At 44.1% G+C, this 18,608-nt stretch overlaps 1 protein-coding gene across 6 annotated transcripts in view; it reads right to left on the bottom strand.

Moving 5' to 3' along the window:
* Positions 1 to 18,608, bottom strand: part of Nsd3 (nuclear receptor binding SET domain protein 3) — a 119,675-nt gene that overhangs the window by 10,854 nt on the left and 90,213 nt on the right. For 3 of the 6 annotated variants that reach the window (XM_029480236.1, XM_029480235.1, XM_029480239.1), the window contains 6 exons: positions 17,678 to 17,824; positions 14,279 to 14,435; positions 10,032 to 10,234; positions 8,950 to 9,062; positions 8,234 to 8,503; positions 2,236 to 2,352 (listed from right to left, as the gene is read on the bottom strand). In XM_029480236.1, coding sequence (XP_029336096.1) covers positions 2,236 to 2,352; positions 8,234 to 8,503; positions 8,950 to 9,062; positions 10,032 to 10,234; positions 14,279 to 14,435; positions 17,678 to 17,824 — 1,007 coding nt within the window. The remainder of the gene's footprint in view (positions 1 to 2,235; positions 2,353 to 8,233; positions 8,504 to 8,949; positions 9,063 to 10,031; positions 10,235 to 14,278; positions 14,436 to 17,677; positions 17,825 to 18,608) is intronic. The other 3 variants (XM_029480238.1, XM_029480240.1, XM_029480237.1) reach the window with 2 other exon arrangements.

Raw genomic sequence — 18,608 nt, 5'->3', positions numbered from 1 at the left:
TTTCTTTCTTTCTTTCTTTCTTTCTTTCTTCCTTCCTTCCTTCCTTCCTTCCTTCCTTCCTTTCTTTCTTTCTTTCTTTCTTTCTTTCTTTCTTTCTAGAAACCGCATAGAAACTGCTGATGGTAGTCTAATAAATAAGGACCAGCAGGTCACATGTTTAGGCATTCTTGATCATGCACGGAGCTATATGGTTCAGGTGTTTCCTTCTTGGCTTCTCTCTTGAACTCTATGCTAGAAGATAAACTGCTATGGGATGGAGGAGTTTACCCACGAGGACAGAGAAGGGCAATGAGACTCTCTCTGAGCGGGAGGTGACAGTCTTTCACGTCTGTCCTCTCACAGGGGTTACCTACGCAGGAAACACTAGACAGGTCTGTCAGTGTGGATTCTAACAGTGAGGTCCTGCCAAGGCCTGAACACACAGGACGCTGTCACTGAACTGAACTCAGTAAGAGAAGGATTCAAGACGCAGACTCCAGCCTAACACCGGCAGTCGAGGTTACCCTGTGAAGCCCATGCAAGCTGTACACTTTTCTATTTTTTAATTTTTTTTTTTTTTTTTTTTTTTTTTTTTTTTTTTTGTTTTACTTTTTTTTTCTTCTCATTCTCGACCTTTACAGGTTTTCTCTGTGTAGTCCTGGCTGTCCTGGAACTCATTCTGTAGACCAGGCTGGCCTCGAACTCAGAAATTCGCCTGCCTCTGCCTCCCAAGTGCTGGGATTAAATGTGTACACCACCACGCCCAGCTACACTTTTCACATAAGAACATAACTACTATAGTTTATCTTCCTTTTTTCTTTTTTGAGATAGTGTCTCACAGTGTGGCTCTGGCTGGTGTGGAACATGCTATGTAGACCAGGCTGTCCTTGAACTGAGAGATCTGCCTGCCTCAGTCTCAAAAGTGCTAGGATTAAAGGTGTGTGCCACCATGCCCGCAACCTCTTTTACTGTTTTTTGTTGGTTTTCTGTCAAGTTTTTGCTTGAGATGAGGCTCAAACCCACAGCCTCACATACCTTCAGTACATGCTTCAGCACAGAGCCTTGGCCTCAGCTTAGATGACATTCTGACTCTTTTAGAACCATCACAGAGCACGGGGAACAGGAGGACTAGTCTTGGTCCTTAGTGTGTAGTAGTGTACTAAACAACGAATGAACTACGCCTAGGCCTAGGCTTCCTATCCTCTGTAAGGAAGATGATAAGAAATGACATCATGGCTGCCATGAGACACGCAAATACAGATCAATCTACTGGTTACTGGTCTTCGATACTCTGTTTCCTTTTCTGTGTTTGTTTCTCTTTTATTTAGACAGGATCGTAACTGTGTAGCCCAGGCTAGCTCTAACTTAAACTTATGATCCTCCTGCCTTAACCTCCCAAACGCTGAGAGTACAGGTGCATGCCACAGTGCCTGGCTAAAGTTTTATTTAAACTAGTTTACTTCCATTGTTCTTATGCCAACATTCATTATTTTCCTGTTACTTGTTTTACATGTATGAGTATGTTGCCTGCATGTATGTATGTGACTCACGGGGCGTCCCTGGTCCCTGGTGCCTTTAGAAATAAGATGTCATGTCCTCTGGGAATGAAGTTCCAAATGTTGTGTGCCAGTATGTGGGAGCTCAGAACCAAACCCTGGTTTTCTGTAAAAGCATGGAGACATTTCTCCAACCCTCTTGTCATTGGTTTTTTGGTTTTTTTAGACTTTATTTTATGTATGTGATTACACCATCACTGTACTCAGACACACCAGAAGAGGGCATCAGATCCCACTGCTGTGGCTGTGAGCTACCAAGTGGTTGCTGGGACTTGAACTCAGGACCTATGGAAGAGCACTCAGTGCTCTTAACTACTGAGCCATCTCTCCAGCCTGTCATTTTTTTTTTTTTTGAGCTTAATAAATACAGAGAAAATTTTTGAGCTTTAGGCTAATGAAAAATTTCAAGGTATTTTATAACTCAGAGTCATAGGTGATTTCTCCAGCAGTGATGAAGAACCCAGGTCTCTCGCTGCCTCAGACATGGTCACTTTTGTTTCTTAGCATTTCCCTCTTGCTGGAATCTCCTGACTCTGGAAGGTTCCTTCTGTAATCCTGAGATAATTACAGCACCAACTACTGAAAATCCTCATAGTTTACTTAGAAAAAAATGAAACGAATAGAAACCGAGGTCAACATAAAATCACAAACAGAACATAAAACGTCCCTTTTTCTTACCAAAAAATAAAAGCAATTTTACCTTGGTAACAGTTAACATATAAAAATTAGTTACACTGTTCTCGTGGGCTCGCTTGATTCGGAGTTTGCACTCTTCTTCATCAATTAATTCACCGACATACTCGTTTACAAATTCCCCCTGCAAAGAAGGATGTAACAGGGAACATCAGCTACACTGTAATGAACATCCTAACACCACATGTATGAACCAAGAAAATTAACTAAAAGTGTTTGTGAGGGCCAGGAATGTAATACAATAGCAGAATCCTTGCCTGGCTTGTGTAAGGCCATAGGAAGGCCATGGGCTCAGTCCCCAACAGCACACAAACGGGGCATGATGGCACATGTCTATAGCCCCAGCACAGGAAGGTGTAGACAGCAGCAGCATCAATTCAGGTCCCCCTCATCTCGTCTCGTCTCGTGTGGAGTTCAAGGCTAGCTTGGACCCATGAGATCTTGCCTTAACAACAACAAAAGTCCAGGACTGGGGGAAAGCGATGGCTCAGTGTGTAACCTAAGTGTGATGCTAAGAACCATGTAAGGGAATGAGCAATGTCCTGACTTTTACTGGCCACACGGTGTGTACATGTGGATCTGCCTAGGCCTAGTTTCTCAGACAATCCTTTTTAATGAAAAACAAGATAAACACCACAGAGCTGTGCAGTGGAATATTCGCCTAACAATGTGATGATCTGAGCTCAGATCCATAGAAACTAAGAGGCCAAGCATGGTGGCACACACCATATTTTTGTGAAATCCTAGAGACAGTGACACTCACTGGCCAGCTTGGAGAAGGTCCAGGTGGTGAGAAACCCTGTCAAACAGCAGGTCTGTTCTAGTTGGCCTGTTGTCAACTCAACAGGAGCTTGAGTTATCTGGGAAGAGGAGCCTTGAATGAGAAAATGCCTCTCTCAGATTGCCTGCTGAGTCCAGAGGTATTGTTCTCTTGTTAGTGACTGACAGGGGAGCACCAGCTCACAGGTGGTCCTGGATGGTCTAAGGAAGCAGGCTGGCCAGGCATGGTGGCATACACCTGTACTGGCTGGTTCTGGGTGTCAACTTGACACAGGCTGGAGTTATCACAGAGAAAGGAGCTTCAGTTGGGGAAATGCCTCCATGAGATCCAACTGTAAGGCATTTTCTCAATGAGTGATCAAGGTGGAAAGGCCCCTTGTGGGTGGGACCATCCCTGGGCTGGCAGTCTTGGGTTCTATAAGAGAGCAGGCTGAGCAAGCCAGGGGAAGCAAGCCAGTAAGGAACATCCCTCCATGGCCTCTGCATCAGCTCCTGCTTTCTGACCTGCTTGAGTTCCAGATAAACAGCAATGTGGAAATGTTTCCTCCCCAGTTTGCTTCTTGGTCATGTTTGTGCAGTAGTAGAAACCCTGACTAAGACAACACCTTTAATTCCAGCACTCACATGGGAGTTTCAAGACAGCCAGAAGTTTAAAACAAACAAAGCAAGCTGACTGAGCCTTGGTTTCTGCTTCAGTTCAGGCCTTGAGTTCTTGCCCTGAACTCCTTTCATAGTGGACTACAACTGTAAGCTAAAAGAAATCTTTTCCTCCCCAGTTTGCTAACTAAGATGCATTAAAGTCATGAAAACACCTTAGAAACAACATCCTGATTGTTACCTGACTTTAACAGGCATGAGCACACATCTACAAAAAGAAAAGAGAACCTGAAAATCCCCCTTCAACCCTAAAAGTAAATAGTTATTATTTATTCACAGGTATTTGGGTGGCAGGAATATTCCTGTGCAAGTATTTCCAAAGGCAGCAATGTGCTTGCTTTTTCCTTCTGACATTATTGCTATATTCCCAAGTGGCACCTGTGGCATGTCACTAGATCTTGTTATTTTGAAGTAATTATATTTACAGCAAGCTTAAAAAAAAAAAAAAGCAGTGTTTTTCTGTTCTCTCAGAGTTCTCCAATGGTAACATCTCACAGAACACTAACAGTACTAATACTAGGAAGCTGGTGTTGGCACTCATTCACTCAGACACCGAGTCCTGTTACCACAAAGCCATGTTCAAGACTGTATGAACAGGATGTCTTTAATTTTTCTTTGAAGGCCACACCTACTCTCCATCACTTCAGCACCTAACCCTTGCCGAACTAATCCATCAGTATAATTTTGCCATTCACGAATGTTCTAGAAACAGATTTATATAATATGTAATTTTTGAGACTGGTATTTTTAGATTTGGTTTTTTTTTTAATTATTTAAAAAATTAAATGAATATCTTGCCTGCATGTATATCTGTGCACCACTTACACGCCTGGTGCCTTCTGAGGCCAGAAGAGGGCACTGGGTCCCTTGGAACTAGAGTTACTGATGGCTGTGAGCTGCCATGTGACCTCTGGGCATTGAACATAGCTCCCTAGACAATCAGTCAGTGACCTAACTGCTAAACCATCTCTTTAGCTCCTAAAGATTTTTTTTTGCAGGAGATCTGATGATCTCTTTTGACCTCTGCAGGTACCAAGCAGGAACATAACACAAACACATAACATAGAGAAAACACTCACACATAAAATAGTTGAGGATTTGTTTTTATTTTATGCATATGAGTGTTCTGCCTGCATGCGTGTGTGTGTGTGTGTGTGTGTGTGTGTGTGTGTGTGTGTGTGTGTATGTGTGTGGACACGCACACACATGCAGTGCCCAGAGAGGCTGAAAGAGGGTATCAATCAGATGCCGAGGAACTGGAGTTTAGATAGTTCTGTGTGGGTGCTGAGACTCAAACCTGGGTCCTCAATAGGAGTCGCCTAATGACTAAACCACATCTATAGCTATGGAGCGAGCTTAAAAAAAAAAAAAAAAAAAAAAAAGCTACCTGTCAGACGACCCAACTTGCGTGTTTCAGTTGTGTGTTTCAATGGCTCAGTGGGACTCCTCAGTGTAGATGTGCCGTCATTTGTTTATTTACCCCTCAAGCAGACTGGCCAGTCTTTCTAGACTTCTGCTATTATAAATACAGCTGCTGTACACATTTGGGAAGAGTTTTCATGCGATTACAGTTTTTCATTTTCCTGCTTTAAATAGCCAGTAGATAAGATTTGTTGTGTAGTACAGCAAGTGTGTGTATTTATACAATCTGGCACACTACTGCTGACAATGGCTGCACCATTTACAGTCCCACCACCAACACAGAAGAGGCCCAGGACTTCTGGATCCTGGAAAGAACTGGGAAATGCCATTGTTGTTTCAAGTGATGACCACATGAGTGGGACCAGGCAGTCAGTCAGCTGCGTGGGCTTCTATTATCACTGACCTCGTCATCTCGAAAGCCACACTCACTCAGTCTAGGGCAGCTGTGTTAGCTGCAAGACTCACCAGCGTTTCAAACTCATCAGAGGAAATAAATACCTTGAGAAACAAATATGAGTGTGCTTACTATTTTAACAGACTTTCACTCCACAAATTCTCCTCACTTCTCATTACAGGATAGCTGCGAGTATGTATCAGTAATGTCTCTGTCACTCTCTTAGCCTGCAGACCTACTACCCTGTGTCTATATCACTCTCCTGGCCTGCAGACCTACTGGCCTTGTGCATGTCAATTTCCTGGCCTGCTGGAACAGGCTCCATCCTAGCATTTTTTTCCTTTCTCATAATCCCTCCATTCTCCAGGCAAACTTGTTCTCTAAAACTCTAAATGTGCCAGGTCCTCAAGGTTGCCCCAGATCCTGTTTCTGATTCATACCATTCATCCTGTGATCCCCTCCTGTGAGGATGTGACAACGATGATGGCATGCACAGGCTAATAAGACCTTGTTGTCTAAGATCTCAATGTCTGGCATGCTAAGTGGAGTCTCTAATGCCTACTTTGGAAACCTCAGGTAGCAAGGAACTGGGGAAGCCACTCAAAGTTAAGAGTCATTACTGGCCAAGAGCAGAGAGAAAAAAAAATCTCAAAACACAAGCCCTCAGACCATAGCAACAAAGAATGGAACTCTATAGCAGGTAAGCCGGGAAGTGGGCCCTTCCCTGTGTGATCTAAGGATGAAGTCTGGTTGACTCCCTGCAATCCTAAATGACGGTCCAGCTGAGCACAGCCTGACCCACGACCCGTCAGCTGTGACAATGAAACTGTTAACTCCTGTGTGTGCTTGCTGTCCCTGTCCCATGTGCATGTCTAGTGCCCATGGAGGCCAGAAGAAGGTTTAGATCCCCTGGGACTGAAGTAACAGATGGTTGTAAGCCACCACGTGATGCTGGGTGGTGCAAATTGAACCTGGGTCCTGTGTGTAAAAGCAGCCAGTGCTCTTACCACTGAGCTGCCTCTCCAGCTCCTTGAGTTGCTCACTTGTTCTGTTTTTTGAGATAGGGTCTTACTTTTAAGGCCAGGCCATAATTCCCAAGTTTATATAGACCGGACCAGCATCAAGTTCTTGGTGATGGTTCTGCTTCAGCCTCTCAAGTGACGGAAACAAGTGTGAGCAGCACAGCCAGTTTGAGGGTCCTGGCTTTGTGAGAACCAGAGTTGTCAGGTCAGTGAGCCACCCTACTAAAGCCATCTGGTAGTTCTTGCCTGAAGGACGGCTTTAGGCCTGGCTCTTGGCTACCTACCTCAGCTCATGTTCTGTTACCACTCAGTCTTCATCACTAGTGTGCAGGCTGTTTGCTTCCGTCTCTTGGGTCCTCTGTGAGAGCAGGAAGCACGCTTCACCAGCACACCTCCCCGGCCTCCCCACTGCTTAGATGTATTTCTCATTTCTGTAGGAGTGCTTTGCCTGCATGTGTATCCATGTGCACTACTTGTGCCTGGTAGTGCCTAGGTCAGAAGAGGGCATCAGATGCCCTAGGACTGGGGTTATGGAAGCTTGGGAGCCAAATTCAGGTGCAGCAAGTGCTTTTAACTATTGGTATCTCCAGTCCCTGGTTTCTCTCTCTTTCCGTCTGTCTCCCCCCGACCCCACCCCACCCCATCCCATCTCTCTCTCTTTCCTTGAGACACTATCTAGCCTTGGTTGACCTAGAATTCACTCAGGCTGGCCTTGAACTCACAGAGATCTGCCTGCCTCTGCCTCCTGAGTACTAGGATGAAACACACACATCACCCTCCCCACAGTTGGTTTCTTTCTTTCTTTCTCCCTCCCTCCCTCCCTCCCTCTCTCTCTCTCTCTCTTTCTTTCTTTCTTTCTTTTTTTGAGACAGGGTTTCTCTGTGTAGCCCTGGCTGTCCTGGAACTCACTCTGTAGACCAGGCTGGCCTCAAACTCAGAAATCCACCTGCCTCTGCCTCCCAAGTGCTGGGATTAAAGGCGTGCGCCACCACCGCCCGGCCACAGTTGGTTTCTTGACAAGAGCCACAGGAGATTCTCAGGTACTCTAAAAGCTTTGAATAGTAAGGTTTACTAGAAATTTTAATTTTTCTTTAAGCTCTTTGGCTTTAAAATATTTCTCTAACTGGTATATATTTCTTGTGCTAGGAGGGTCTTGTGGGGGAAAAAAACCTATTTCAAGGTGTGAAAATAAAAGTACAAAAAAAAAGTTACAGAGTTAGATTATTTCAACTGTTTCTACCACCCCTGCACATATAATCCGAGGCCTCTAACGAGCTGTGACTCCACACAATGGACGACTGTTACAGCCCACCTCAGTGATTTGGTGATTCGGTCACACTTATGGCTATGACTTGAGGTTGCAGCAAAGTTCTGGGTTTGCTAGTTTCTGCCCTGGTGAGTAATCAACTTTATTATGTTGCTTCTCTGACATGTTTATCCACCATGAAAAGCAACAACAAGAAAATATGTTTGAATCATTCCACTTAATAATTTAAAAAAAAAAAAAAGAAAGAAAGAAATCAAAGAGCACAGTGCCCCTTCTGAGCAAGGCTCATCAATGACAGTGCCAGGCTGTGTATTCTGTTATCCTTTCCTACTTTCTACTCGCTCAGCAAGTGCAAACCCTGTGAGAAGTGAGAACTCCGACTTTAAGTAGCTATGCTTCTTACAGTCCTGCCACGACTGACACGTCCTAAGAGACGCGGGCAGCCATGTGGCCACCACATTACCTTTTTGATACTTCTTTTGGTTCTGAGGCCCCATCCTCTCCGCTCGGTTTTAATGATCTCTGCATCGGGGTACAGCCTCTTTGTAAAGCACTGGTTCTGACAGCGGTCCCCGGCAGGACACACCTGCGGGTGACACTCATACTGTGACATCCTGTTCAGACACTGCGACTCCAGGCCACACGGGTTCTCATCACCAGGCTTGCAGTTACAGCGGGGGATCTCCGACAGGTCAGCCACCTGGACCTGCACCTTCCCTATGACTTTGTTGGCCTGAGAGACAACAGAGCAAGAGAGGGGCGGGAGAAGATGAGGATCTGTGAGCAACATGAACTGAACATCAGAGCACTAAGACACAATACGGAAAGCTCTTTATTGTGATTTCTCCAGAATAGACAAGGAACAATAACTATGACTATTTACTACATAAAAAGGTTGAAGCTTGATGTCAAGTCTCATACCGCCGCCCCCCCCGCCCCTGCTTGCCACAGGCTGATGAAATTTAATACCTGAAATCAAGGGACAATACACTATTTAGGATGTCTGCAAAAGGAAGGCTAAAGATCTATATCCTTGTCTAATTGCAGGATACTCTGGCAGAAACAACAGAATTCCATGTAAGCCACAGTTCCCAGGTGGTGTGGCTTAACAAGTAGAAGGTGACCATCAGAGCATCCCTGTAAGTCAAGGGGCTTTAAGCAGCAGGGAGACGCACTCACCTTGATGTGCTTGTAGGGAGGGGGTTTCCTAGAGGTCCTCTCCATCTCCAAAGCCTCCTTGCTTTCACGCTGGGCTTTCAGTTCCTGGAAACGTTTTGCAGCTTCTTCCAGTGCTGACAAGAAGAGCAGGCAAGCCGTTATCAAAAGAAGAGTACACCCCATTAGCGTGGTAAGTTACATTCTACCATCCTAGACATGCTCTGCCTCTGGCCTGAGGTTGACTTTCTAAAATTATGTTTTGGAAATCACCAGTCACCACCACTGTAGAGGAAATAATACATTAGCATCAAACACTATGCTATGTCCATGCATCAGAGCACAGGGCTGACATCACTGACAGAGACCTCTAGGAGACCTCTAGGTGACCCTGTGAAGAGCGCCTGTGTACCCTGTCTGTCCTAGATTTAAATTGATTTTACCCTTACTGAGAAAGGTAGACTTCTGGGGTGCTGGAGAGACGGCTCAGCGGTTAAGAGCACTGACTGCTCTTTTGAAGGTCCAGAGTTCAATTCCCAGCAACCATATGGTGGCTCACAACCATCTGTAATGAGATTTGACGCCCTCTTCTGGAGTGTCTGAAGACAGCTACAGTGTACTCACTTGTAATAAATAAATAAATCTTAATAAATAAATAAAAATTAAAAAGGAAAAAAGAAAAAAGAAAAAGAAAAAGAAAGGTAGACTTCTGTCATGTTGCAAAGGTCCAAGGTCTTCCTGGGAAGCCTTTCCTACTTGTCTGTGGTAAAGGAGTTTCACTTGATTAAAAGACACTTCAAACATAGCCTAGTGCTCCAGGCTTTATGCATCTCAAGCCTGGTCCTGATGTCATAGGAGGTTTATGGATGTAGAATCCCTGCCTGGTGAACATTTTTTTTTTTTTTTTTTGGTTTTTCGAGACAGGGTTTCTCTGTGTAGCTCTGGCTGTCCTGGAATTCACTCTGTAGACCAGGCTGGCCTCAAACTCAGAAATCTGCCTGCTCTGCCTCCCGCGTGCTGGGATCACGCCCGGCCCTGGTGAACATTCTTGCGTGGCAGAAGCGTGAGCGTGAGCACTGAGTCTCTGTGAGCATGGCCCAACTTACCTTTTTTGAAGGTCTTGTTAATGCTAGTCTGTCCCTCTGCAAAGTGTTTGTCTCCTTCAACGTAAGGGAACACTCTGCCTTGGTGGACCCAGTAGTAGTCGTGAGAACCAAAGAAGAACACGGGGAAGTCCCCCAAGTCATGCTTAAGGCCCTGGATGTTCAGTGGCACAGACCTGGGACTGCAAATCTCTGCAGGCCACCATCTGAGGACAAAATGGAGAAGGTGAAAACCTCATACTCTTCCTTACAGACTGGGAGGAGAGAAGGGTTAACATTCTAAAATACACTTAGCATGCCTTTAATCCCAGGGAGAGGCAGGCAAATCTCCGTGCATTCAAGGCCAGCCAGGTCACCATAGTGAGTTTCTAGGACAGCAAGAGCTACTTAGTGAGACCCTGTCTCACCCTCACTTTTCCCAACCCCAATGAACCCCCACCACCACCACCACCAAAACACCACGACCACAACCAAACACTATTGCTGAATTAACATAATAGAGAACATAGGCCGAACAAAGCCCTAACAACTCCACATGGTTTCTTTCCTTAAAGGACCAGCATTTAAAATTTATTAACTATATATCACGAACATATCAGTTATAACATCTACTGTGAGAAGGACAATGCGCCCATTTCCCAGCTCTGGAATCGGGATGTTAACTAGTATGATCCCAGCCCGTAGGAAATTCACACTTTCCCACAACTGATGGACTTCCTGTCTTCCCAGGGGGAGGAGACTATCTTTTGAGAATGAAGGATTGTTTCTAGCGGTCAGAGGGATTCTTTTGAGAATGAGCCTCTGCCATAGCAAAGTGTCAGTACTACATGCAAGCCAGCACTTCTCGACTCATCAACCAGGGGAGGTGCCTCTCGCCCTGATAATACCAGGCTCCGTGTCAGCATTCCAGACTCAGTTCAACTTGATGAACACAAGGTACAAGTAGAAAAAAACATCTCCCCTGTGCTCTCGGCATGGAGACTATTGGCATTAGATGGATTCCCCAAATGTGAAGAACACATTGTACAGCAGGGCTGGGGGTGGGGGTGGGGCTAACCTGGAGAAAGGGTCTGTCCCTATAAAACAAAACTGGAAAAAAGAAGACTGTATGTATCCAGATCTACACTTAAAGTGCACGCGCACACACACACACACACACACACACACACACACACACACACACACACTTTTTATTTGTATGTGTTTGGCTTACATGTATGTATTGTGTGTGCTAGGTGTGGAGCAGGACCTGAAGTTACAGACAGCTGTGAGTGCCACTGTCAGTGCAGTCAGTGCTCTTACTGCCGAGCCACTTCTCCAGCTCCCATTAAAAAAATAAAATAAAATACAAAAAACAAAACAAAAATACAAAATTCCTCCAACAACAAAGCAAGAAGCAGTGCCAACAATGGTGGTGTCACCCACTTGAGAGGCTGGGGCAGGAGGACCACCTAAGCCAAGAGGTTAGTTAGCCCAGGAAGATTCTGTCCTATCCTCCAAAAGGGAAATAACATGTAAAAACATGGACACAGACTGCTTATGCTTAATATACTCTTTAAACTCAACTCTTCATGCAAACCATTTACAATATGGTTGCAATTATCTAGAAATATATTTTCTTCAGAATTCCAATACAATTCCTGATACTGTGGTACACTCAGGAGGCAGAGGGGGGTGGGTCTCTGTAGTTTAGATCAGCCTTTTTGGCACACCAAGTCTGAGGTCAGCCAGAGTTATATAGTGAGACCCCATCTTTACAAACAGCTAAGGTGGATGTGGTGGTACACGCCTTTACTATCAGCACTCTGCAGGCCGTCTGGCAGACATCTGGTCTACATATGGTCCAGGCTAGAGAGAGCCACGCAGTGAGACTCTGCCTCAAAATACCAATCCTAACACATATCAAGGCTATGAATTATCTTACAGGAGGGCCCGGGGAGATGGCCTGGCAGCCACGAGCACAGGCTGCTCTTCCAGAGAACACAAGCTAGATCCCCAGCACCACGCGGCTGCTCACAACCATCTGTCACTCTAGTTCCAGGGAACCTGACTCCCTCTTCTGGCCTCCCTGGGTCCATAGCACACAGACATACACGGAGGCAAAACACCCATACACATAAAATAATAAAACAAAAATATTAAAGCCTTAACATGCTGGGTAGGTTTCAGACCCAGGACAAGAGGCTGAGGTGTATATTTACATATCAAGATGGACCTAGCCTCCAGGTTTTCCCAGCATCCCTCAGTCCCTACCTGTTACAGGGAGTACGCCCTCTGCCCTGAATTTCCCCTCCCCTAGAGGCTCTTTCCCATATAATCTAGACAATTTGGTCTCTCTTTCCCTCTCTTGTCTCCCCCTCTCTCCATTTTCTCTCTCCCTGCTTGCGTGCTCTCTTTCTCTCTCCCCTCCCATGACTATTTACCTAGCCCAAGAGCAGCTTCCCTATAAACCTGCTATGTACTCTACTCTGGCTTGAATTGGCTCATTTCACTGGCAGAGAAATAACTTATCACAAAGGAGTATGTTTTTAAATAATATTAATCCCTCTCTCTCATTTTAAATTTTATGTTTTTATTTTTTTAAAGGATTTATTTATTTATTATTATATGAAAGTACACTGTAGCTGTCCTTAGACACACCAGAAGAGGGCGTCAGATCTCATTACGGATGGTTGTGGATGGTTGTGAGCCTCCATGTGGTTGCTGGGATTTGAACTCAGGACCTTTGGAAGTGCAGTCAGTGCTCTTAATCGCTGAGCCATCTCACCAGTCCTACGTTTTTATTTATTTATTTTTTTTGGTTTTTCTTTTTTTTTGGTTTTTCGAGACAGGGTTTCTCTGTGTAGCCCTGGCTGTCCTGGCACTCACTTTGTAGACCAGGCTGGCCTCGAACTCAGAAATCCACCTGCCTCTGCCTCCCGAGTGCTGGGATTAAAGGCGTGCGCCACCACGCCCGGCTCCGTTTTTATTTTTTATGTGTGCATATGCACCTGTGTGAGGCCAGGAGAGAAGGTCTGACTGTCTGGGCTGGGGTTACAGGGGGCTGTAAGCCTCCTGACATGGATGCTGGGAACTGAAGACGGATCTAAAGAGCAGCAATCACTCTTAGCATCTCTGCAGCCCCTGTTCTCATGCCTTTAAGAACTGAGGCTTGGGCTGGTGTGGTGGCTCAACAGGTAAAGCTGTTGTTGTCAAGGCTGACCTCCTGAGATTCTCTTGGGTAGGAGAGACCCAGCTCCAGAAAGCTCTTCTCTGACCTCTAAAATTGTACTGTGGCCCTTGTATGCCCCAGCATAAATAAATACATAGATTTATGGCTCTTACTGGAATAATCTCACTCTTTAGTTTATATGAAGAAAACAAAGCACTTTTCCACACAGCTTAGGGCTACTTGAACACAGTGGGCCTGGTTTAGAGCCAAACTGACCTAGCAGGGTGTGGTGGCACACATCCTTTATCCCAGCACTCTGGAGGCAGAGCCAGGTGGACCCCTGTTAGTCTGATGCCAGCCTGGTCTACAAAGCAAGTTTCAGGGTTATTACACAGAGAAACCCTGTCTTGAAAACACACAAACAAACAAAAACAAACAAAACAAAACAAATTTGAATGGATCTATTTTGATAAAAGCTATAAACTCTTGATCTCATTCAAAATTAGAAATCAAGGCATGGAGATATTGTCCAGGGCTCTTCCAGAAGACCTGTGTTCAATTTCTAGCCTGCAAATGGCAGCTCAAAGCTGTCTGTAACTCAGTCTCAGGGGATCTGACACCTGACTTCTCTAGGTGTCACACACATGAGATACAAGCGTACAGGCTGGTAAAAAGACTCATACACCAAATAAATGAATAGATAAACAAACAAACAAATAAATGTTTATAAAAAAGTCTAAAACCAATATAAAACTAAGATACAAAAAAACCAAACCAAACCTCCATTCTTTATGTAAATCCTTTCATTGCAAAATTTAGTAGTGCATAATTCATCAGTATAAAATAATTCTCAGAACCTAAGCAAAGTGGAAACCCACTCTCAAAGAAAAGGCAATCAGACACAAACAAAAGTACGAGAGCAAAATAACCTTTGCCATCCCCTAGAAATCCAGGCCAGCCGCCCTTGTCTTTGAGCCCTTTTGTTGAGGGAGTGGAGCCTGCACGCCTGTCTCCCGGCCTGTGCACTAAGTGCACTCCGTGCACATCATGACCCCCACTGCAACAGTAGTACTTCCTTTTTTGTGCTTGGAAAACTTGCCTGTAATTTCCCAATTTGACCCAAACAATCTGTTTGTAATGCAGTTTCTTGCCAGCTTTACAGTCATTGCAATTCCAGCAGCCTTCTGGCATGTCTATGCTCAGGCATTCTGGGTGGAAGGAAGCAGGGCACGATTCACAGCAGAGCAATCTTCCACCTTAAAACAGACAGACAGCCTTAGTAACCGAGAAACGGAAGGAAGGAAAAAGTTTAAGTATACTAGATTTTATTCAAATGGGAAACAAAGAGACTGAATTATGTCCCGAGTGATGGATTAAAATAGGAAATGAATGAAATAGCTAGTTTTTAAGACTTCAGCAGCTAAAAACGAAGTTTTTGAGTAGAAAAAAAAAACAAAAACAAAACCCAACCTGTGCTCCTTTAGAATATGAGCAACAGGGGATCGGGTGTTGGCTAGCTAAAATATCACAAGAGATACAGAACCTCGTTAGCCCATGTAGATTTGAAAATAGGCTTTCAAACAAATAGCTTTCTTTTGTTCTTTACAGCTAGGGAAAAAGCACTAATCATTGTTATTTTAATCCATCCCACAATAAACTAAATCTCTTTATAATAACATCAGCCAAGAATGAAAATAATTAAGGTGATCAGAACTTATTTTCTCCTTCTAATACGAAGGTGGAACACAGATTCTCACAACGGTAGCTCCAGCGTCACTCCTTCCCAGTGCACAGGCAGTCAAGCAGGCTATACAGCAGTGGTCTGTAACTGTCCTATCACCACGGTCCCTTTCTCTTAGTTATGACCTACGTTTTCAAAATCATACCAACCAAAAATAAACTTGCATTTCAAGATGAAGGATTTTCCTCCACCTTTTTTGGAGACAGAATTTCACTATGTAGCGCACACCTTCCATCAGTGATCCTCTTGCCTGTCTCCCAAGGGCTGGGGCTGCAGACAGGCACCACCATGCCCAGCTCCCCTTTTTGTATTGACCAAAGAAATACATAACTACTAGAGACTATGATCCAAAAGCAAAGAAAGTATTAGCATGTTGAACAGTTAAAGTTATAGCCAAATAAAATCTCATATAGCTCTATATTGTATGAAGGTATAATTCTCTTAATTTCCAAAAATGCTTAGAATTTTTTCTTTGTTTTCTTTTTTTTCCCCTGACTCAGTTTTGAGAACCACTGCTTTATAGCACAGAACCCCACAATTGTCAGTGCAGAATGAAGTACTATGTGCAAGCTTGTCCTTTCGGGTTTCTAGTAAGCCCTCGCTTTGAAACCAAAACAGGTGCAACAAACAGAGTAACGTTTCGAATGCAAACAAATAAAAATGAGCGGGCAGGGGACAGGGATCTCCCGTACGAGCACAAGTAACAGACAGGTCACCACTGAAGACAAAGGACACTTCCACTGACTAGTCCCTTCTACAACCAACAAGAGATTTAAAGTCTCACAGGCAAAAGACTCAGAGCCTTCCATATAACTTGACCAAATCGCATGCTCTAACCTTTTAAAGATTTCCAGAAATCTTCTCTTCTTGCACCTTCAAACCTCAACTGTTACATGAAAAGGAAACCTAAACACACCCATGATGGACCAGAGAACTGTATTTCCTCTGCCAGCCTTCACATTAGCAGTTCCCCTTTGACTACAGGTTATCAGTGGGATTAACTGGTTCAATTTTCCAGCTGCTTGGATGTTTTAAAGGTTTTGTTTTGTTTCAAGACAGTGTTTCTTTGTGTACCCCTGGCTATCCTGGAACTAGCCCTATAGACCAGGCTAGCCTCCAACTCACAGAGATCCTCTTGCCTCTGCCTTGGGAGTGCTGGAATTAAAGGTGTACGCGGCCACCGCCAGGCTCTGCATAGGTTTTAAGTCCACTGGAACCCACTGATCAAGAGGTAGGCAGGCCTGTCTTGCAGACAGCCTTAGAGGATATGTTATCATTAGCACCACAGTAGAAGTTGGGCTGGTCATGTTTAGTGTTAATGTAAATGGTTCTAAATGTTCAGTCTTATTTCAGAGGAAATACAGAGCCAGAATCAGTGAAATCTGTCATGACAGAAATGTTCAAAATATAGAAAGATAAAGAAAATGAAACATGAATGGTCTGCCTTGTGCTATGCAAAAACAAAACAAAACAAAAAAACAAACCAACAAACCAGAAAAAAAAAAGTCAAACTGTTTTCCAGATACAAGAGAGGAAGTACATCATTCAAGCTAAGTAGAGGTTTCAAAATAATTCCAGTTCATGTCAAATGTTAATGCTGGAAACAAAACAACAGCTGAGTTAATCTAATGTTATAAATGCACTAACAGACTAATTCTCTCTTGCTGAGGAGTAATGCAGGCCCTTGCCTACCTTATGGAAGCTTAGGACATCACTAACAAGGCACTGGAGGCTGACCTCAGCAGAAGGCACACAGCCCAGCCGCAGGCCAGTCTCTCAGGACTCCTGGTGGCTCTAGTCACCTTGCCAGATAGCGCTTCTCTCACTTATTAGTTGCTACTTGGGCCAAGAAGAGCAAGGACAGATCAAAGAGGCAGCACAGATAACAAACACTAATAAAAACCTATTTTTTTTGATATGCATACATGGTACAATAGGAATGAATGGTGATTTTTTTCTTTATCAGTTCTGAACTTGGACTATAATAAGAATATATTAAGCAAAAGGTCTATCCATCCCTTCTAAGCTCACAGACGCTTCCTCTGAGATAATAATCCCGCAAATCAAACATGAAGCCACCTTCCCCTTATTGCAAGCAGGCTATGGCAAGTTAAGCACGGCTAAGAGTGTTCTTTCAGGAATGACACTGAATTTCAGGAATGTGAACATAAATTTAGCCCTGAACCCCAGGTTCCCTCCTACGGGAAGGGCATTTGTTCTCATTGCATCTTAACTAAATATTTAAGAAATAAAATCATAGAATATGTTCTAGAAACAATCTTTTCCAGCCTGCTTGTCTTTCTTTTGTAAGTGGCCTTTCTGGTTGCTTAGCTTACAAGGAGAAGAAACCATATCATGGCTATTCTAGTTTAACATAAATGACAGACAGTTCTACCTCAAACAAATGAGGAAGTCTTTTATGTTATATAAAATCCTAGTCTTTGTATTTTAAAACACTAATAAAAGCCTATTTTTGCTATGCATAAATGGTACATTAGGAATGAACGGTGATTGTTACATCTTTGAATGTTGAGAATTGATTCAGGGAGAAAAATAAAAATCTGTGATGACAGAATTGTTTTAAGCCTTTTTAGTAATTCTGTAGCCATATGAAGACAGAGTCATAACCACAAAGTCAGGACCTACCAAAAGCAACAGGCAGTGCTTGGCAGGCATACCCCCTACCCCCCTCCACTTAGAGAGAGAAACGGAAAATGCAGAGATTAAACACGAGATAAACTATTTAGTCACGATTACCTTTCTCACATCTCTTTTTGGAAGCTGACGAAGAAGGAATCATAGGTAATTTCATCAACTCAGCACGGTTTGATTCACTCAGTAGGTAGTGGGATTTATAGGCATAGGAACTGAACATGGGGTCTGAATGGTCCTGAACTATCAGCCCTATATGAAACAAACAGAAAGAGATGAGCTGCCATGAAACTACCCATGATTCCATGAGGGGAAAACTCAGCACCTCTATGTGACCACGCCTTTAAGTTGGCAATGGGAGTGAGGCAGCCCTACTTCCCTGACTTCCCCAAGGGAGTGCAAATCATTTTAGATTTCTTTATGCTGTCACAGGAAGTGCTTACCACCTAAAATGTTCTAGAAAGCTACTATGACCCGCTTACATATCCATCTCTCCTATTTGGAAGGAAACACAAGATTCACTGTAGCACTGGCCCCAATACCTCCAGGTACATCCACAATGCACAACCCACTGTCTGCCCAGGGCGCTGCTGTTTTAGTGTTAATTACTCTGTTGGTTATTAGTCTGTAAGTCACAACAGTGTCACACAGGAACCACTCTGAGAAGGAAGAGCTGTGGTTTGGGAGGATCACCACTGACTTTTCCTTTGGGTGCAATCTGCATTTGATGCTGCTCTGCACTGAGATGGGGTCAAGAAATGTCTGAACTAGACTGGGCATGGTGATGCACACCTTTAGTCCCAGTTCTTGGGAGGCAGAGGCAGGTGAATCCAAGCAAGTCCAGGACATCCAGGGCTCTGTTACACAGAGAAACCCTGTCTTGAAAAACAAATAGGAATGAAGGAGGAAGGAAGGAAGGAAGGAAGGAAGGAAGGAAGGAAGGAAGGAAGGAAGAAAGGAAGGAAGGAAGGGAGGGAGGGAGGGTGGGTCTGAAGGGGAAGGGGAAGAAGAGGAAGGGGAAAGGGAAGGCGGAGGG

Source organism: Mus caroli, chromosome 8 (genome assembly GCF_900094665.2).
Source record: "Mus caroli chromosome 8, CAROLI_EIJ_v1.1, whole genome shotgun sequence".
Classification (NCBI taxonomy): Eukaryota; Metazoa; Chordata; class Mammalia; order Rodentia; family Muridae; genus Mus; species Mus caroli.
The sequence above is the reverse complement of the archived record's forward strand: the minus strand, read 5'-3'. Positions and strand labels throughout refer to the sequence as shown.